This window comes from Neodiprion lecontei, chromosome 4 (assembly GCF_021901455.1).
Source record: "Neodiprion lecontei isolate iyNeoLeco1 chromosome 4, iyNeoLeco1.1, whole genome shotgun sequence".
Taxonomy (NCBI): domain Eukaryota; kingdom Metazoa; phylum Arthropoda; class Insecta; order Hymenoptera; family Diprionidae; genus Neodiprion; species Neodiprion lecontei.
In genome coordinates, this window is record NC_060263.1 from 36,853,095 (window position 1) to 36,875,353 (window position 22,259).

Below are 22,259 nucleotides of genomic sequence, written 5' to 3' on the forward strand. Positions count from 1 at the left end.
TGAAAACCAATTACATAACGTGGTCAGCATCATCATCAATTGAATTTGGCCATGGCACGGATCGACCGATTGCACGACGAGCCAATTGAAGTAATTAACATACCTTTGACTGTTCCCTGGTTTCCTTTCGGTCCAGGTTCAAGCTGCTGCCGTTACTTTCGTTCCAGGAACTGCTACAGAGACTAGAACATCTTGAATCGTCCTCGTGATACTTTGCGGATTGATCTTGTTTCACGATTTTAGCCGTGGGACTATATTCATCACTGCGACATTTGTGTTCACCGAGAGATAAGACCTTCAGAACGAATATTCAGAGTTCAAAAACATTCCAAGGCGCCTTCTATCAAACAGATATTTTCCTCTTCTTGGAACTAAATGACATCTAATTTTACCTCTTTCGAGCACCCCGACTCCGCCGTTATACTTTCAGATTCCGGCTTGACGCTCGCTGCTTGACTGGCCAGTCGATTTTGACATGGAACCTGCCCGGGCTCCTCTACTGGAGTATGGGTAGTTTCGCAAACGTTTTTCACCGCTAAATCAGACTGTGGAATTATAAACGGCCTGTATTCGATCCCCATTGCTGTTGGTATCCCCATAACTGAAGGATAAATTGCCGTACCAGTTGTGAGATAATGGTCTAAAAAATCGTAAAAGGTATACAAGCATTTAGCGACCCTCTTGCTACCCTCTATCGTGCCAACGAATTCTAATTTTCGAGAGGAACTCACTGTAAGGAGTTTGATGTACTGACTGCATTTGCACAGATAGGCCAGGATGTTCCTGAGGAATATACGTCGGTACGGATCCATTTCGCAGAGTTGCAAAGTAGTAAAGTGGAACCAGTTGCATAATCGTTGGATACATTGTAGGTAGTTGCGACAACAGGCTGAAACGCAAATCAAGGAGTTAGTTACAAAGAATTACGTGATACCAAAGCTCAGGTCTCATTGCAAAATAAAATGTTATAACACTAAAAGCGGGGTAACGATACACACGTTTGTGCCGAGGTACAAGGTTGCGCTGTTTCAGCCGATGGAACGTCAACCGAATCGTATGGCCGTGCAGTATGGTTTGAACTGCTGTGAGCGTTGATGACGGAAGGTTGAACAATGCTGGCACTGGATACTGCGGCATTCAATGCGACTGGCGTTGAATTATTGACTTTAGAAATGTTGTCACGTTTGGAAACCTAAAGCATGTGGTAGATTTTGATGATTAGAAACAACGTCATACAATATCCCGAGATGTAAGCTACCATCGTCTCGTTAATCACCTTGCCGTCACGACCATTTTTGATAGGACTACCAGTCCTCTTCAAGGTCAGCGTTTTGCTTGGACAGACAGAGTCACTCGACTTCTCGATGACAGACTTTGGTCGTACATTTTTTAATTTATCGCTCTTCATCGTTGACCTGATTTTTCTGTAATGCTCTAACAATAAGTTCTCCATGTCCTCCTTGTGCTTTGTAAGCGAGGACTGTGTCAGCGTGGATAGCTTGAAACTCGCAGTGTCCGTCATGACAGAAGTGTCTCCTTGGCTCGCTGAGCTGGATTGGCTGTTTGAACCGCTGCTCGAATTTCCAACACTTTCACAGCCACTTGCCTCACTCCCATTCTCTGGAGACTTGCATTTCCTCGTAGGATCTGATACAAAAATTATTAAAGCATTCGAGTGGATAGTCGTGGAACTCATCTCATGTGGATTCCACATCTCTGAACTTGAAAATGTGACGCACCTGTCAGGATTTCACTTTTGGCTCTGTAACCCAGGTACTCGTCCTTAGTGCTGCTTAGTACGTTGCCATTCACTTCTTCACCTTCGTACATGGTAGTAGTGCATGGCTGGCTTTTGTAATATCTCTGTAACTTCTCGTAATAATTAAGCTGACTATAGGTAGGAGATGTTGCGAGTGACGATTTGCTGTCAAAGTACGGCCGATCATTTCCTGCGGTAAGTATCCAAAGGATTAGATTGTACAGACCAACAAAAATGCTTATTATATCGGCACGTTATTCGTGGAATCGAACAATTGTGTTCTCTTTAAATTACTTTGGAGTGAAAACCGCGCAACTCGCATGATGACGTGAATATTCATTTTTGAGTGAACTTTGCCACGCCAAACGCTTGGCGAGTGAATCAAATCACTCTAAATTTGACTCGATGGGAGTGAATATTCACTCTATTGGAGTGAAATATCCACTCGATTTGGAGTTGCACAGTTTTCACTCCCGTTCAATGTTTTTTCACTTCAATACATTATGAGAGGACCTAAGTTTTTCATTCCCCTCATCCGTCATGTTCCCGATTTCAATTTGAATTTACGGTGCTCTGTGTATCTTACAGTTAATACCTATGTACTCTAGCGAAATTGAACTGAACTAATTTATTTCTAGTTGCAAATCGTGATCTCCTTACTCTGACAGTTCCGGGTGCCAAATTCCGAACTCACCAGCATACAAGATGAGGTTCATCACTGATTTACCGACGTATCAACGAACCTATAAATATGAAATAGGCAAGCCTATATTTGACTCGGCGTTACGGCGGACACGTAAAGTATGGCTTACGCTCATTACCAACTCCTATATGTGGTTTCGTAATTGTACACTAGGATTTGATCTCTTACGAAAATCGTATTTTCGGTGCGACTTATAGGGGTTATATACAGTTAAAATTTTCAAAAAATCGATTTTTTTAAATCTTATATTCGTAATGTACACCAGGGGACAATGGATCTGGGACGGCTAATTTTTTACACTAGATAGTTATGTTGGCAACACAGAGAAACCTACAGCGCCACAGTCGGCGGAGCGCGAAACAAACTCAATCTCAATAAACATAACATAACCCATGACCGTCGAATCTAACCTTAGAATATCGCGGGGTTAACGACTTGTTAGATTGACACGTATTCGAAGGTAAGATTCGACGGTCATGGGTTATGTTACGTTTATTGAGATTGAGTTTGTTTCGCACTCAGCCGACTGTGGCGCTGCAGGTTTCTCGGTGTTGCCAACATAACTGTCTAGTGTAAAAAGTTAGTCGTCTCAGATTCATTGTCCCCAAGTGTACGTATATTTAAGTACACACACAGAAAATTTTTTGTCAATTCGGAATGTATTCTCGAAGTGGCAGAGCGTGTGAAACTAGCAGGCCAAAGATCCTGTGATCTTTTCGTGAAAATGAAGTGTAGCAGAGAAATGAGGGCATCTTCTAAAATGCAAAAGTCGAAACCAAAGAAGCGAAGAATTGTTTTTAATCCATAAATAGCTGCAACGGATGAAAGTAGTTTTAGTACCTCTGCGAAAAATTTCAAAACGCAAGAGGAAATCTTAGTACCACGTGATTCGTCTGTTGATTATCGAATTTTGAGCTTTATTACAGTATTTGCAGCAATTTCTGAATGCGTAAAGTGTAAAATCTGTGACGGAAATGTTAAGTTTGAAACTGCTTCTGAAGCAGGACTTGGTCTTAAAATTGTTTTGTTGTGTGATGAGTGTACAGTTCGTACCATAAATTCTAGTCCTTTTTATCAGACATTCTTATCAGGTAAATAGACGTTTTGCTGCTTCGTTTACCTCTGTACACGATGATGCCGACGCTCTGACTGAAGGGAAGTGCTTAAAAACGTCGTATGCACAGCAAACCCGGTCAGTCATGACCGAGATATGGTTTGAGGCACAACCTATTAAGCTTCCCGTGATGAATTTTGACAAACTTTCAGAGCAAAATGTGAAAAGGCACCAACGGCGTGGTAAATTACTTCCGAATAGTGTACGTACAATTTTCTGCAGACCATCAAATTCTAGTAAAACTAATGCACACACTTGTAACCCATGCCAACGGACTCAAATTTCAAAATATCTATATCTACTGAAAATCCCTCAACCAACCGAAATACCGATTGTTGAAGCAATTGTTGGACAATGTTGAGAATATGAAGTATTTTCCGTTCACCGTTCGCGTGCCGCGATCCGTCGAAAACACAAATTGCTCAAGTCGGGCAAGGAATCTACGACTCAGAAATTGAGCGACGTTTTCAAACCAGTAGTGACTCCGTTGCAAGAACTGATGAATGTTACAAAAGATACAAAACCTGTCAAACAAGAAGTGGCAGAAATTAGAGAAGAATTAAAGCAGACGAAAAATGAAACGACCCCGGAGATAGATGATTCATTTGTTTCGGCAGGAGATAAAACAATCATCGAAACTCCTATTGACAAAACCGAGGATGAGTATTTTGAAATTATGAGAGATGAGAAGAGGAAAAGTGAATTGGACAACGTGTACGGTGTACGCAACCTCTTAAACGATAGACCGATGATTAGTGATTCGTTGGTAAGTTTTAAGAGTGACCACATCGGTATTAGTGACAAGTTTTACCCAAAAACGAATGGTTTGCTGGAACTTTTGTCCAAGAAGAAGGTTACACTTCCAATTCGACAACTGAAATATTCACGACTAGAGGCCCGTCCCGGCTTCGCACGGGTGGGCATAAGATTTTTTTTATATTTTTACCTTTTATTTATATTTTTTTGCTGCTTTATTATTATATTTTTTTAAACGCGGTACTACATTATCTATTTATACTTAAAATTGTACAAATAATAGACAGTAAAGCGTGAATAAACAATTCATAATTAGTTCTGAGAAGAACTTTTTAACTTGGACAAAAAAACGTCCGCTGCGTAGGGAGCCGACCGCGCGAATGAGCCGCGCGGTTACCTATTTCATAGATGTGCCCGCCCCCCCGCACCGCTGCAATGCCTGACTAGCATAGAAAAGGCGCTGCCGTGCCGTGTCGTGGCTGATCTGTGACTTTTTAAATTCCTAATATCTTTTGAATGGAATATACGATTTGAAAAATTCAAAAAGTAATCTACAGGTATCGAAACAATTTTGAATACAAAATAATTTATTTGAATAAGGAATAATAAAAAGGTATGAATAACATGCACAACGCGACAGGGTTTATTTTTTCTATTTCTATGACTTATTAAATTCGTAATAACAATTCAAAAAGTAATCTATATGAATTGAAACAGTCTTGAAAACAATATGATTTATTTGGATAAGGATTTAAACAGGAATGTGAATGGTGCGGTCTAATTTTGGTCGGTATATCTATCAACTTTTAAAATGTAAAAAGTGGTTATTGTGACATAACGATAATAGTTGGACATATGGTATCGTGAAGTTTTTTGTATATATTGATATGTTCTTTAATATTGTAGAACATACTTTTGTTTTATCATCAATAGTTTCCGTAGCGCATGCGACGAAAGACGTTTTAGGGAACTTTTTTCACACCTTGGGTTACGTTACTTGAGTTTTAGTAAGGATCCCTAATCTTTTCTAGCAATAAATATAGCCTATGTCACTCAGGGTGAATGTAGCTTTCCAATGGTGAAAGAATTTTTGAAATCGGCACAGTAGTTTTCGAGTTTATTCATTACAAACGTACACACACACAAAAATATAAAAATACAAATCTTTCCTCTTTATAATATTACTATAGATATGGATACACCGGATAGAAAATACCCATCTTGTGACGTACAAGCTCAAAGATTATCAAAATCAACCCATCGCTAGCGGTTTCTACGAACAGGAGCTCCTCCAGGTTGAACATCCGGACATATATCTCGTGGAGAAAGTGCTCAAGAAGCGAGGAAAGAAATTAATCATTAAGTGGTTAGGATTTGATACTAAACACAATAGTTGGATAATTGAATCTGATGTGTAACATTATGAACAAACGATTTCTTTAAAATAAACATATGTTTTTATTTTACGCCCTATATATAGGCAAAATTTTATTTCACACCCCAGATACTAAAATGCAGTAATTAACCATAAGGCTCAGTTTATCTGCACGTCTTGTAGCCCCACGGAAGCGTATCGGTCGTGTTTGGAAATACGATCCGCTTATCGGCCTTCCAGCTCACAATCAGTGCTACCTTCTTCTGTTTTATGGTACAGACCTGATACTTCTGACTAAGTATAAGACTCTGATACTCGGCCAACTCTAATATGTAGCCAAATTTCGCTTCGGCTTAGATGGTAAAAACATCAAATTGCCCTCAATCCGATAACCATTCGAAGGAACTGCATGGCAGAGCAAAGTTCATCGTAGCACCGTATAAATTATTAACGTCAAGGTACATGAGATATGATTCCTGTAGCTCTGGATTGAAAGCATCTGTTATTAGCCTTTGCCTATCGATTAGAGCATTGGGACACACCACCTCGAATTCCTTTTTTATGAACATAACCATATCTATATCAGTGAAAAGCTCGAGTTCAGCATCGCGTCAAGTGAAAGACCGGGCGCCGTGTAATAATTTAAAGGCTCTATTTTGTAACGTTGCCCAACAATTTTGTTGCAACTTTTCAAAAATATTAGCCAACAGAAAAACATCAGCTTGCAATTACAAGTCTGAATATCCCCTCATCGTTTTCATAGATTGAAAGCTTGCCAAACTTTACATACATGTGCATAATCTTTATCCGAAATATCTTGGTTGTTCAATTTTGAATAAAATTTTTCCTTAGGTGGCAACTGCACGCCCCCGAGTGTCTCTCAATCATCCATGTACTCGTACGGAAGAATAAACTTTCCTGGTTAATTACTCAAATCTGACGGAACTGGTGCAAAATTTACGTGTAATTGTTTCTTGATTACCATCCAAATCCGTTGCTCATATCTAAAGGCTGTCTGCCATGAAACGGAACGATTATATGAATCGAAAATTTACGTCCGTTCCGAAATGTACTTTTCTTTGTTAACAGGTAGAAGCTGAATAGTACCCTCGAAAGATGTAGCCAATGGTTTAATCAGAAAATGCGAATCGTAACCTGACAGATTGTGGAATATCACTGGGATAGTATGTGAGTTTTGATAATTAAAACTACAGCCTTGATATGCTCACGGTACTTTCCTGTGAAATGACCGTGATCACGATGTTTCACGTCTTTCCTCTAACTCATTCACAAACCATTAGATGCAAGTTTCCACACGGTTGATTTTGAATGTTGAAAAGGAATCGTCAAATGCGTAATGAAGGTAATATGCTATACTGTATGGAATATGCTTCTGGTAAATTGTTCTGTCTTTCGACACTTTAATATGAGTAGGTTGCCGTAAACATTCAAGATCCGCATAAATGCGGAACGAAACGGTTTCTCTATGCTTGGAATTTTTTTAATTTCAGAATCTTTTCCTTCTCTGTAGGTAAACAATTTTGGACTTGTTAATCGAGATGAATTTCGAGTCCAAGCAAAATGATGGACTGTTTTTTTTTTCACAATTTCCCATATCAAAATCGTCATCGTCAGTAATTCCGGTTTTTAACACTAAAACATGAATTACAAGTTTGTTAAACTTATTCACTCTCAAGTGAATCGGTACTATTTCTCTTTTTTTCCTGTCATGTTGGTCTATACAATAAATATTAGAGTGTTTCAAAAAAACCGACTATTCTTTTTTTTTCCAAGAACATTGAAAAATCTTCCGAGTGTCCTTCAAAAATTACCTCGGTAAAATATGAGCTCTTAATATTGATATTTAGAGGTGGCGATTCTCAATTTTCTATTTCCCATTTAAATAACATGGGAAAGAATTTTTGAAAATTTAGAATTTTATTGCTCGAAAACGAATCAGTGTGAAGATATATATAAACAAAACATATTCTTGTAGGAAATGTTACGCTCTACAAAAAAGATCTGAATAAAGATTTGCGTAAGGTAAGTCGTTTCGGAGTTATCAGGCCTCAAACATCGAACAGTTTGAAATAATGATGTTATTAATTTATAAATGCTACAAAACTGACTCATATCGTTGATTAATGAAATTTGTTAATTAAAATTTCATTGGAAGTCTATAGTTTTAATTTTAAAATCAATAATATTGTGTATTTAAGTGATTCACATGCACTCAGCAAGAAGTAATGCAACTTTTTACCGTCGTAAGGTTTTCTTGTAAACCTCGTCGTTTTCGTACTACGGTGCAATATTTAAATTGTCTGCTTTTTATCAAAAAACGAAATATTTCTGGGAAAAAAAATCGCAAAAATTTTTCTAAAAAACGGAATTGAAGCTTAGGCTTCCCCCTTTATGACGTTAGTCGGAGAAATGCATAAAAAATATTTTTACTGCAAATGGGGTCCACTCACAACGGAACAAAAAAACGACTAAAAATGGTCGTTTTCAAAACTGTCTGCTAATTGTCAAAAAAATCGTCAAAATTTTTTTAAAAAACCAAAATGTAGGTGAATCTCCTCTCTTTAAAATGCCGTTAGTCAAATTGGCCTAGGCCAGCTACCGGCGAAATGGCGTAAAAAACCGTTCCGGCCCGTTTTCCAACTCTTGTCCGAAAACTTTCCGCCGGTAGTGTATACTGACACAGATAGGGTTCTATGAAAACACTCCATTCAGAACCGATGAAAGGGGCACTCCTAGATTGCATAGTGTTACAAGCAATATGATGCTTTGTATAATGTATGCATGTATGTGTGTGAGTGTGTCATAGAGGTGTAAGAATGAGCTGATAAATTAGGAGGTCAGTCGTGATGTGAGTGTTGTCAGAGTAGTTACTCTGCTTCCAAAACAACTCTGTTTATAGTTTGATTTCTATGGCACCTTGAATACACCCAAATCAAGTTCTAGTTTGTGTATTCATTTTCTACTACTCCACCCTTGGTCGTAGATGCATTAGTTGCAACACATAGAATTAACATAATTTAATCCTCGTATCACTTTTGTTTCCATTCGGCAAAAATCATATATCACCTATATTCTAGGGGTGTGCCAATAATTCTAAATCACGAATAATTCGACAGTAATCGAATAGAGAAGAGTACAATTTCGAAATTGTACTCTTCTCTAGCAAATTTTTCTCGCTAAAAATATGATATGTGTATTTCATATCAGCAAAAATGAACGGCCCACCGTTCAAAAATGGCTAAGTGAATGTAATTCACATTAATAGCCACATACAGCACACGTGTGCACATATCAACAAGCTTCACACACAAGTCAAAAATGTATCTCGTCGCGACGAATTTCAAATGTAAACTAATCGAATAGTTATAAGTGATATTCCATCTCATTTTCGAATCGAATAATTTGAATATCTCGAATAATATGAATAACTCAAATGTTTCACATGATTTGATCTTCACAGCTCACTTCAGCGAAAATCCAGAAACGTTAGTAGCATAGCTATGAGAGTTCTACTTACAGATTCCTGTTACCGACACTTACCGACATTCTCTCCAGACTCAAACCCTTTCCCGCGATGACGTCACAGTCTGCCGTACCGACTTGAAGGCAAAACCGTGCAACCTTACCGACAGTTGTATCGGTAGACGGTAAAAATCGCACTGCCTTACCGACAATTCTTATCGGTAGAACGTCAAAATCGTGCTGTTTTACCGACCGAAGGTCAGAGTCCTTATGTAGTGCTCGCCTGCCAACGGTAGAGGGCGCAGCGGGGGGCGTGAACTTTTTCACCGACCTGGATGTCGGTTACCCGTCCCGCATTCATTTCCCATGATAGGACTGTTGATTTGTAACATCAACCACTTCCAATTCTTTTTCCACAGTAGGACTGCTGATATGTAACGTCAACCACCCCACATTCTCTCCCATGGTAGGACTGCTGATGTGTAACATCAACCACCCCACATTCTTTTCCCACGTTGTCAACCACGCGACATTCCAAAATTAATGGTTCTGAGAATTGTTTTTCACTTACTCGGATGCCGGTTTGATATTAACCACGTGACATTCTTTTTGGCTTGTAACTGTCATGTGAACTCAACGATGAATTTTGAACGGGTTCAGTCAAGACCAGAGTGCAAGGTCGACCGATAGCTGCGGTACATTCAGAGCCTGCGGTGTTGGGTTACTATCGCTCTAGGAATGCTAAAAGGTGCGCGCGCATACACAAACATACGGACTGCTGTCCTATAAAAAGGACGCTCATCAATGCAAACGATCATTAAGTTTCAACTTGTCAAGTATACGTGAGGAAAAAGCTCAAGATGGAATCCGCGAAGTGTTTGAGATTGATCGATATTATGGAATCGGCGTACAAAATCTTGGACAAATCATCATCAACAGCAGAAATTCAAAAATCGATAAAATTCGGAAGTCAAAATATTCGCCTTCTGAACAAAATTTTGCGAAAGGCTTCATCGATTCGAGAAAAGATGAGAATTATCACAACGATCGGACTCTTGAAAGTGCTCGCCGAAAAATTCAAACGTCTTCAGAAAACGGGTGGAGGTACGCGGAAAGTAAGAAGAAGCGATTGAGTTCACTGGGAAGATTTGGAATCAGCTTTCGAGGGGAGAATTCGAACTGGATCCATCGTCAATTGAAGCATAAAGATGTGGAGAGATTTCTAAAAGACGCAAAGGTACTAGCTGTGACAGGACTAAAAAACGCTTTGAAGAAAGACAGGAGCTTGAAAGCCAACGTTATCCTGGCTTGTAAGTTTGAAGTTAGAAAAGATGATCACACGGTGGAAGAGATGAAATTTTTTAATACGAGAAATGAAATCATCCTCCAGATAACGGATATCAACGAATGGTTCATCGAAAACGCGACGGAGCGTTTGTTGAAAAAGGTGGAAGATTTCCAGGAAAAGGATTCAGGCTGGTCGCTGACTGAAATAATCAATTTGACTGTGAATATCAACAAGTACGTGCCACTACGAGGCGGTGTGTTCACATACACCTCGTTACCTAAGCATATCAGTGATAAGAAGGCTGTGGTAAACATCAGAAACAACGACTCTTACTGCTTTCTTTGGTCGGTCACCGCAGCTCTGTTCCCAGCCGACAACAACAATCCCGACGCGACCAGCTCGTACCCGCATTTCAGCTCAGTGCTACGGTATAATGGTATAAAGTTTCCTATGTCTCTAGACAAAAACACCATTTCAAAATTTGAGAAGCTTAACGGTCTTTCAATTAACGTTTATGGCATAGACCAAGGTGATCGGAAAAAAAGTGAAATAGTACCGATTCACCTGACTCAGAATGAGTCTGATAAACCTGTAATTCATCTTTTAGCGATAGAAACTGAAATCACTGACGATGACGATGATGGTGATATGGAAAATTATGAAAAAAATAGAATCTCTCATTTTACTTGTATTCAAAATCTGTCTCGATTAACAAGTTCTCAGATTTCTAAACGTAATGGTTGTACTTGGTTGTGCGATAGATGTTTGACTTACTTTCATTCTGAAAGATGTTTGACAAAGCACAACGTGGATCGCATGAATTTAAACAAAACCAAAGTTATTCTACCTACAGAGGAGGGAAAGATACTGAAATTCAAAAATTTCAAGCACAAAGAAACCGTTCCATTCTGCATTTACGCGGATCTAGAATGTTTACTGGAACCTACGCTCAAAAAGATGGGTACAAGAAGAATTTATCAGAAGCATCTTCCGTATAGTACAGCTTACTATCTACATTGTGCGTTTGACGATTCAACTTCAAAATTTAAAATTAATCATGGAGAGACTTGCATTCAATGGTTTGTGAATGAGTTAGCGGAATTGGCACATTCGTTAGAGGCTTATTTCAAAACTGTTGTACCGATGGAACCGCTCAATTTCAATCAAATTAACGAATTTCATTCAACAACAGTGTGTCCCATTTGTGAAAAACCGTTTACACTCACAGACGTGAAACATCGCGATCACTGCCATTTCATGGGAAAGTACCGTGGTGCTGCTCATCGAGGTTGCAATCTAAATTACCAAAATTCGCACACTATCCCAGTGATATTCCACAATCTGTCGGGTTACGATTCGCATTTTCTGATCAATGCACTGGCTACATCGTTCGAGGACCCAATTGAGCTTCTACCCGTAAACAAAGAAAAGTATATTTCTTTTACAAAATATGTCAAGGGGACAAATATAAAGTTTAGATTCATAGATTCGTACCGTTTCATGCCCAGTAGTCTTGAGAAATTAGCATCGTATCTCGGTGATGATCAAAATTCAATCACACAAAAATTTTATCGTAGCTCAGATAAATTTCAGCTATTGACCAGAAAAGGAGTGTTCCCGTACGAATACATAGACAGTTGGGAGAAGTTCGAGGACAGACGGCTACCATCCAAACATCAATTTTACTCAAAATTAAATGATCGGGTTACATCAGATGACGACTATGCACATGCATGTAAAGTTTGGCAAACTTTTAACGTTCAAACTTTGGGAGAGTATTCGGACTTATATTTACAGACGGACGTATTTTTACTAGCCGACGTTTTTCAAAACTTTCGACAGAGCTGTTGGACAACGTACAACCTGGACCCGTTACATTATTACACCGCGCCCGGTCTATCGTTTGATGCGATGTTAAAGTGTACCGACATCGAGCTCGAGCTTCTCACCGACATAGATATGGTTATGTTTATCTAAAAAGGTATTCGAGGTGGTGTGTCACAGTGTTCGAACAGATACGCAACGGCCAACAATAGATATATGGGATAGGAATTCGATCCTGAGGTCGAAGAATCTTATCTCATGTACTTTGACGTTAATAATTTGTACGGTGCTGCTATGAGCTTTGCTCTGCCATACAGTTCCTTCGAATGGGTATCAGACTTCGGACAATGCGACGTTCTTACCATCTCGGACGATGAGGAGTTTGGTTACATACTGGAGGTGGATTTGGAATATCCTGAGGAACTGCATGAAATTCATAAAGATTTACCACTGTGTCCGGAGCACTATATACGTCCGATCTCGAATAGTAAGCAACCGAAATTGACGCCCACGCTACTTTCCAAGAAAAACTAAGTTGTTCAGTATAGCGTTTTGAAACAATGCTTACAATTAGGCTTAAAATTACTCAAAATTCACATAGTTCTCAAATTCAGACAAACCCCGTGGCTCAAAAAATACATAGATTTGAATACCGATTTGCGGAAAAAATCTCACAACGAATTCGAGAAAAATTTTTACAAACTGATGAACAACGCAGTTTTTGGCAAAACAATGGAAAATGTTAGGAAGTATAGAGATGTCAGGCTGATGACGAAATGGGATGGAAGATACGGTACTAGAGCTACTATAGCCAAACCTAATTTTCACAGCTGCATCGTTTTTGACAAAGATATAATTATCGTCGAAATGAGTAAGACGAAAGTCAAGTTGAATAAACCATTGTATGCAGGTTTCTGCATCATGGATCTGGCTAAAACATATATCTACGATTTTCATTATAATTATATTAAACGGAAATTCGGCAACCGAGCAAAATTAATGTATACGGATACCGACAGTTTGATTTACAATTTTACCGTCCCCGACATATACGAACATATGAAGGAGGACTTGCATAAATTCGATACGTCTGATTATCCGCTTGACAACGTTTATGGAATGCCTCTAGCGAACAAAAAAGTTCTCGGCTTGATAAAAGACGAGAATAACGGGAAAATAATGCTGGAATTTGTAGGATTAAGAGCTAAATTGTACGCATTCCGAGTCTTAGAAGATGAGAAAGACAATAAACGTGCCAAAGGTGTCAAAGGATCAGCGTTGAGAAAAATAACTTTCAACGATTATTTGGAATGTGTTTTGAACCGTGAAAATTTGTCTACAAATCAGCATTTGATATTAAGTCGAAAGCACGAGGTATACACCGTAGAAGAGCAGAAAGTGGCACTGAGCTGGAATGACGACAAGCGGATCGTGTTTCAAAACACAACCGACACGCTTCCGTGGGGCTACAAGCCTGCACCTTAGCTTTGTAATTTATAACTGTACCATGATGTATAAAATATTATTATGTAAGATAGTGAATAAGAACGCTGCGAAATATAAAAAATTGTACAACGATGCATATGTCTGTCGATTGGCTAAAAAATAAAGATGCATACTTGTTATGTGTCGGGTATAAAATAAAGAGGCACATGCGTTTTTACAAAAAATTCATTTATTTAATGTTATATGTCCGATTCGTTTATCCAACTGTTGTGTGTATTGTCAAAACCTAACCATTTAACGTATATTTTTCTTCCACGCTTCTTGAGCACCTTCTCCACCAGATAGATATCCGGATGTTCAACCTTGAGGAGCTCTTGTTCGTAGAAACCACCAGCGATGGGTTGATCTCGGTAGTCTTTGAGCTTGTACGTCACAGGATGAGTATTTTCCACTCGAGTTATCGCGAATATTTCAGTCGTCCAATTGGGAGTGTAACCTTTCTCGAAGACATTGTTGAATTTGCTGATTCGAACTTTGTCGCCGGATTTGAATTTTGCCGATATGGTAAGTATCGCTCGAAGCCCTCCGTACGCCTGACATAATAACAGTCTTTCGTTTGCAACGGTGACATCGGACGGTTTCATTCTTACGGTTCGGTGTTTGGCGTTGTTGTAAGCTGAAACCAAATCAGATAAGATATCCAGCCACTTGTAGCTTCCTTGCATGCTGAACCGTTTCCACATTTTACCTTTCAGCGTGCGATTGAAACGTTCACAGATCGAAGCCTTCAAATTACTGTACGTGGAGTAAAGTTTGATTCCGTAACGTGTCATAAGCGATGCAAATTTCGAGTTGTAAAGTTCCGTTCCTCTGTCGACGTGTAAATTTTTCGGCACCCGTCCTTGAACAAGCACAGATTCCATTGCCTTCGTAACATCATCTCCAGAGTTGCTCTTTATCGGTACAGCCCACGGATGCTTTGAAAAAATATCAATGACTGTGAGCATGTACTTGTAGCCTTTGTTTTGTCCAGCGTATGACGTCATATCAACAAGATCCGCCTGCCAGGTCTCGTCGATGCCGCGCACGTCTACACGTCGACGCGGGTAATTCCGGCGTGCAGGCTTATGCAGTTCCGTCACCAGTGCTTGCTTTTCCTCGTTCATATTCCAACGCTCTTAGTCGGGTGTCCAATTGAGAAATGTTATCAGCGTTTCGAATCGACAGGTCTCTGCCTGTTTTAAAGTCTGTGTAAAAGGTATCCAAGGCTTTCTCCGTGGTGAGCTCCAAAGCTTTGATCATTTGATCGAGGTTGTCGATTTGTTTTTGCAGCACGTTGAATTTTCGTCTCAAGATTTTTAAAGTTACAGCATTGTTCGGCTCTGCGGGATCTGCGACATTCCACAGTCTCTTGTTCCGTATATCGTAATGCCCGTCCGCTGTTATTTGAAATCCGACACCCGGAGGACCGCGAGTGCTCGCGGCCGTGTTTTTATCCAGATGCCGTCCAAACACGTCGACGCTCATCTCGGTAATGAATGCAAAAACGATGGGAGCTGCTTAATAAATGATTCCTGCTTCGCGTAGCTCTTCGATAATGGAGATTATTTCGTTATTGTGACTCGGATTTCCCGCTACCTGAGATGCCAGGAGTAAACGAAAACGCTCCACTAACTCGTTTGGATCATCCCAGAAAACGTATTCCGTTTCAACACTTTGTCGAGTGATCATAGCTTGCGGAAGTAGACCTTTACCCTTTCGGTGAGGTGATGGGGAATAATCCATCAATTCGGCAATGACATTTTTGAATTTGTAACTGTTATCGTTTCGAACAGCCCCATCGGATGAGTAATACTTTTTATGCGCGTTCGTTGCGAGGATTATGTTTTTGGAATTTTCCCGATCTCCGGCGCTCACAGAAGAACCGTCAGGCTTTTTTTTGTAATGGTCTTCTTCGTTTGAATCGACGCGCCCTGTTGGAAAACCTAGATAGAAGGGATTTCTCGAAAATCATCGATAATCCCTTCCCCCAAATATCGGCTAGCTGACCAGACGGCTGGTGAATTCGCTCTCTTTCGCCCCGGATCCGTTGGAGAGAACACATCGCGGACTACGACATATCTACTCAGCATCGGCCTCATTTCGATCTGATCATTCGAAATGAGTAAATTCTAACGTCGTGGACCACTTATCGATTCTGGATTCCAGGGTGAGGAGCCAACGAGGTATATCGTCGCAATTAAAAGATAAGAAGAATTTGTTTAGAAGCTTATTTCCTCTTGAGCTCACGAAATCAAAATCATCAATATTGAATCTTGTGAATGTTGAATGTGCGGATGTTTGTATGAGTGTGTGTGCGGAGCGGTATGACGAGTATTTATTTTTGTTCAAACGTTTATGTAAGGAAAGAAAAAAATTAAATTATAGACACGTGTCCGAACAATAAAAATTTGAGAGTAAAATTATTACATTTTTGAACAAAAGTTCCAGCAAACCCTTCGTTTTCGGGTAAAGCGTATCGCCAATACGAATGTAGTCACTCTCAAAAGATATCAACGAATCACCAATCATTAGTCCGTTTGAGAGGTTGCGTACCACGTACACGTTGTCCAATTCACCTTTTGTCTTCGCATCTCTCATCAGTGCAAAATACTCATCCTCGATTTTCTCGACCGGTGTTTCCACGATTGTTTCATCTCCTGCCGAAGCGAAGGAATCGTCATTTCCGAGACAGTTTCATTTTTCGTTTCATTTTTCATCTGCTTTATTTCTTCTTTAATTTCTTCCACCTCTTGTTTTACAGGTTTAGTATCTTTTGTAACATTCACCAGTTCTTGCAACGGAGTCACTACTGGTTTGAAAACGTCACTCAATTTCTGAGTCGTAGATTCCTTGCCCGACTTGAGCAATCTATGTTTTCGACGGATCGCAGCACTTACTTGAGCGATCTGATGTAGGACATCTTTTTGCTTAGAAATTTCAGAGCTCTGCATGTTGACGCAACTGAGTCTGCAACGCTACTGCGTCTCTCGCTCGAAAACGTTAAATTTTATTTCTTTTCCAGGCTAACAAAAGAATGGAATCCCCTCGTGTATCATCCTTCGTTGAGCTCAATGTCTTTGTCGATCACCAGAAACCCGTAGTTCTCACGGTTCCAGCATGCAGAGCACACACTTTTAAACTCTGTGTAAGACATATCGGTGTCTACATGGTCGTTATATGTATACGTGTCTCAGGTTCATATCGTCTTGTTTGAATAACACGAGTAAGTTTACGTTGTCGCGCACGAGATGTTTGGGAATACGCGCGTACGTCTGACAGAGATAGAAATAGTCAACGTCGTGATGTCTACCCATGCAAAAGTAGGCTCTAATATTGTCCTGCTTCTCGCACGCTACATCGTCAAATATGATTATTGCGTTGGGCCGTGCTTCTTCCGGTGTAATCACTTGCTCACGCTCGGTAAACGCAAAATACTCCGTATTCTCAACATGGTCCAACAATTGCTTCAACAATTGGTATTCAGGTTGGTTGAGAGATTTTGAGTAGATGTAGATATTTTCAAATCTGAGTCCGTTGTGATGGGTTATAAGTGTGAGCAACGCATTAGTTTTACCACAATTCGACTGTCCACAGAATATTGTACGTACACTATTCGGGAGTAATTCACCGTGCCGTTTGTGCCTTTTGACATTTTGCTCCGAAAGTTTGTCAAAATTCATCACGGGAAGCTGAGTAGGTTGTTTCTCAAACCGCATCTCGGACATGACTGATCGGATTTGCTATTAATATCCCGTTTTAAAGCACTTTTCTTCAGTCAACGCACGAACATGATCGCGTACAGAGGTAAACGAAGCAGCAGGCGGCAACATCGTGGCAAGGGTCTGGTGAATAAAATCATCAACAGCCTTCCAGTCGAATTGCATGTACCTGGTTATCAGTACTGTGGGCCTGGTACAAAATTAACAAAGAGACTCGCGCTGGGTGATCCGGGAATCAATCTTCTCGACGCAGCTTGCAAGGACCACGACATTGCTTACTCGCAGAATCGTGAAAATCTTGAAGTTAGAAACGAGGCTGTTAGGGTGTTGGCTGAGAAAGCTTGGAAACGGGTTCTCGCAAAGGACGCGAATTTGGGTGAGAAGGCAGCTGTTTGGGCAATAGCTAATACAATGAAAGTAAAATCAAAACTCGGAATGGGAATTCGAAAATCAAAAAATGTGACCTTGAGAAAAATTATAAATGCTGCAAAACGTTCTATGGTTCCAAGCAACGATGCAAACGTAGCTATCGAATCTGCGCTGAAGGGAGCTGAGAACGCCGTTAAAAAATCGGGTGGTAAATGTAAAGTGCGAACACCTCGCGTCCTACCAGTACCTTCAAAAGTCGGTGGTTTTCTACCGTTTCTGATTCCTATTTTCGCTGGACTTAGTGCTACAGGCGCATTAGCCGGTGGTGCGGCAGGTATAGCAAAAGCTGTGAACGATGCAAGTGCTGCTAAACGAGAACTGGGAGAGAGCAAACAACACAATAAAACTATGGAAGCTATGGCGTTGGGCAAAGGGCTTCATATGAAATCGTACAAAGCAGGTCTTGGTCTCCATCTTTCAAGAAACTAGATGCGATGCTACCACGTCGAGCGTTGACTGATTGGGACTTGTTGAAATATGCAAAAATCTTTGAGGTTCCGCATTTCCGCGGTGTTTTCATGCGAAACGAAATGCCCGAAAATATTTCCCACCGATCGAACTTGCTCGTGATAAAAGTTATGCTGTTGGCTTGGTAGAATTGTTAATCTTTAATTCGATTCCCAACGTTGATGTTGGTCACAATAAAATTTACGTAGCTGATAAAGTGATCACCATACCTACCGGCAGCTACGAGATCGAGGACATAGAGAAGTATCTTCAAAACGTGCTAAGAAATACAGATATCAGACTCGCCATCAAACCCAACAATAATACATTACGCAGCGAAATCACATGCAACCACACGATTAACTTTGAGCCGAACGATTCCATTGCTCAACTTTTGGGATTCACACCACGTGTATTGGAGGTTGATAAAAATTACGAATCAGACGTGCCTGTAACTATACTCAAGGTCAACGCGTTGCGAGTCGAGTGCAGCATTACAACGGGCGCCTACGTCAATGGACACAAAGTACACACTATTCACGAGTTTTTCCCGACTGTTCCACCAGGATATAAGATCGTGGAAGTACCATCGCACGTCATTTACCTTCCGATCACCGTCAGGACCATAGATCACGTTCAGCTCTGGTTAGTGGATCAAGACGGAAACCTGGTTAATTTTTGTGGAGAAGTTATTACTGTGAGACTACATATCAAATCGCAATGAACGATGGGAATTGTATATAACAGACTGTCAAAGAGTAGGTATATCAGTAAGTCGGCATGCCCCGATCAAGTCAGTCATCGATCGATTTTCGAACCATTAACACCTCGAAACGTGGAGTTCCTGATAGCTCTGGGTCTGAAACTGACCACTTTTGGAAGAGGAATTTCCGACAACTAAAAATGCGATTTTGCTGTTTCATCATCTGCTACGTACCATGGAGGAAGAAATCTTAAACATTCAAACACCAGTCGTCTTTGACGAATCCGTTGCGCATTACGAGATTCACGCTCACGAACCTTACGCCTCGTCAACTTTCAACAACAGCGATGAAATTCGAATCACCGTTCAGCATCAGGACTTATGCATATTACCCAGCAAAAGTTCGGTACATATCCATGAACGACTCCTCAAACCTGATGGTACAGCTACTGTGAACACACAGCTCGTAAACAACGGGATCTGTCATTTGTTTGAAGAAATTCGCTACGAAATCAATGCAGTTGAGATTGATAGAAGCAAGAGCGTTGGCTTGACAAGTCTCATGAAGGGTTACGCTTCCCTGCACCCTGGTCAGACTTGGCTGATGGAGAACGCTGGATGGCTTGATGTAGAAGAGAAGAAAAAATTAACCGATGCCGAGGGTAATTTTGACGTACTGATACCACTCAGCATGATATTGGGTTTCGCTGAAGACTACCGCAAGATCGTTGCCAACGCTAAACATGAGTTAATTTTGACGAGATCAAAAACTGAGGTCAACGCAATCATGCAGACTCAAGAGGAGGAATTCAAAATCACGATCAATGCAGTAGATTGGCTAATACCGTATTTGAAACTCGCGGATCAGAAAAAACTTAACCTACTAAATTTCATTCAGAGAGATCCGCCTATTTCGATGAGCTTCCGCAGTTGGGAAATGTATGAATATCCCTTACTTCCCACAACATCGAAACACGTTTGGACTGTGAAAACTTCCACTCAGCTTGAAAAACCTCGTTACGTCATTTTGGGTTTCCAAACAAGTCAAAAGAACGAGACCAGCAAGAATGCAAGTCATTTCGATCATTGCAATATCACGGACGTCAAGCTATTTTTAAACTCTCAATCTTATCCGTACGGTAACCTGAACCTCAACATGAGTCGTAATCTGTACGCGCTCCTGTACGAGATGTACACAAATTTTCAAGCTACCTACTACGACAAGAACCCCGAGCCGTTGCTGACAAAGAGTGAATTCCTTCGAGACGTCCCCTTATTCGTTATCAACTGTTCAAAACAAAACGCATCTTTGAAGTACGGACCTGTCGACATCCGTCTTGAATTTGAAGCTAAAGCCAACTTTCCCGCTGAAACATCGGCGTACTGCTTGATTGTGCACGATCGTATTGTCGAATACAACCCGCTCAGTGGTGGGGTGAAAAAGTTGGTATGAAGCTGACCCGTTCCCACCATCTCGCACAGTTCAAAAATGGAGCTTATCGTTGACATACAAGGCTTTCGTAGACCTTTCAACAATACCTTCACACTGAAAGAATTGGCTATAATTTCAATCTACTCGAAAGCATCTCCATCAATGTTTTTCTTCAAGCCACCTTACGAATGGGATTTACTGGACGTCAAATACAGAAGCCAAAATTCTTGGTTAGAACGCGATTTTCACGGTTTACCTTGGAGCTGTGGAACCATACCGTTTGAGGAAGTTGAGTGGCCCATTGAAAACAGGCTGTGCAAAACTGAAACCATGTACGTAAAAGGAGAAGAAAAACGAGATTGGTTGCTCAAAATTGTCCCCAAAGTTCAAATCATCAATATGCTGGATTTTGACTGTCCGTCGCTTCAAACCTTGCAAAAAACTTTAGAATGTGGGGGTGGTTGATGTTACACATCAGCAGTCCTACCGTGGGAAAGGAATTTGAAGTGGTTAATGTTACACATCAGCAGTCCTATCGTGGGAAAAGAATGTGGGACGGTAAGAAAGTTCTCGCCCCTGCTGCGCCCTCTACCGTTGGCAGGCGAGCACTACGCACAGACTCTGACCTTCGGTCGGTAAGACAGCACGATTTTGACCTTCTACCGATAAGAATTGTCGGTAAGGCAGTGCGATTCTTACTGTCGACCGATACAACTGTCGGTAAGGTTGCACGTTTTTAACCTCAGGTCGGTACGGCAGACTGTGACGTCATCGCGGAAAATGTTTTGAGTCTGGGGAGAATGTCGGTAAGTGTCGGTAACAGGAATCTGTAAGTAGAACTCTCATAGCTATGCTACTAACGTTGTAAAAAAAATTCTCGAATATAAAAACAGTACGGCATAACCACCAATTTTTTTTTTTGTGCGAAACGCATAAAAAATTGAATCCAACAAAATTATACAGTGACGATGTCGATTTTTTGAACGTCGATTATCCGAATCATCAATTATCAGAACAATAGAAAAAAAATAAAAATTTTTGACGGTTACGCTTTTATGCAGTTATTGTAGTAGAACATTTTTTCAACGTCTTAACGTCAATTTCAACGTTTCTGACCATATTTTCATGTCTCAAGCCTAGATACGATAAAAAAAAAAATACATACACCCGTCTGCCTTTTGCTTCTTTTGATATTAGTGGCAAGGTAAAAGCATTACGCATGCAAGGTCCCCGATATAGCTTAGGTTTTATTACCTTGTGCAATGGAGAATAAACTTGTCGTTGAGCTATTGTTAGTCTGAACCAACCTGTTTCTTGCGATTCCGTCTGCGGGGAAACACCAACGAAGGTGGAAACCGGAGTAGCTCCATCCTGCAGAGGTGACTCTTTACCTCCTTCCGGAAATTCGGACTCCGCTGGAGCAACGATGGCCGGCTTCGATTTTTTCTGCTTGTGCTCCTTGTCCTCTCGCTTGCTGATGGGCTGGAGTACAGCCACATTGCTGAAGAGGTAAGAGAGAAATATGGTTTATAAATGAGTTTAATTCGTTTCTGACACCCTCTTCTCTGACGGTTCAAAGTCGTACTTGCGCCAAATATTAACAGATAATCCCAAAATACATGCTAATGTTCAACTCGGATCGATTTTTCTTGTCCAGCACGAAACGCAGGCTCAATTCAACCGCGGTATTTTGGGATTATCGTTTCTTTTTATCATCATCTTACTCCCATCTCCTTCTC

The 22,259-nt window shown here is 40.5% G+C and overlaps 1 protein-coding gene across 1 annotated transcript in view; it reads right to left on the reverse strand.

Annotated features, from left to right (window-relative positions):
* Nucleotides 1-22,259, reverse strand: part of LOC107216923 (period circadian protein-like) — a 29,849-nt gene that overhangs the window by 1,173 nt on the left and 6,417 nt on the right. The window contains exons 3-9 of the mRNA XM_046736443.1: nt 21,828-22,021; nt 1,740-1,949; nt 1,277-1,647; nt 999-1,192; nt 732-889; nt 393-640; nt 104-295 (exon numbers count right to left, since the gene is read on the reverse strand). Of these exons, the coding sequence (XP_046592399.1) occupies nt 104-295; nt 393-640; nt 732-889; nt 999-1,192; nt 1,277-1,647; nt 1,740-1,949; nt 21,828-22,021 (1,567 nt within the window). The remainder of the gene's footprint in view (nt 1-103; nt 296-392; nt 641-731; nt 890-998; nt 1,193-1,276; nt 1,648-1,739; nt 1,950-21,827; nt 22,022-22,259) is intronic.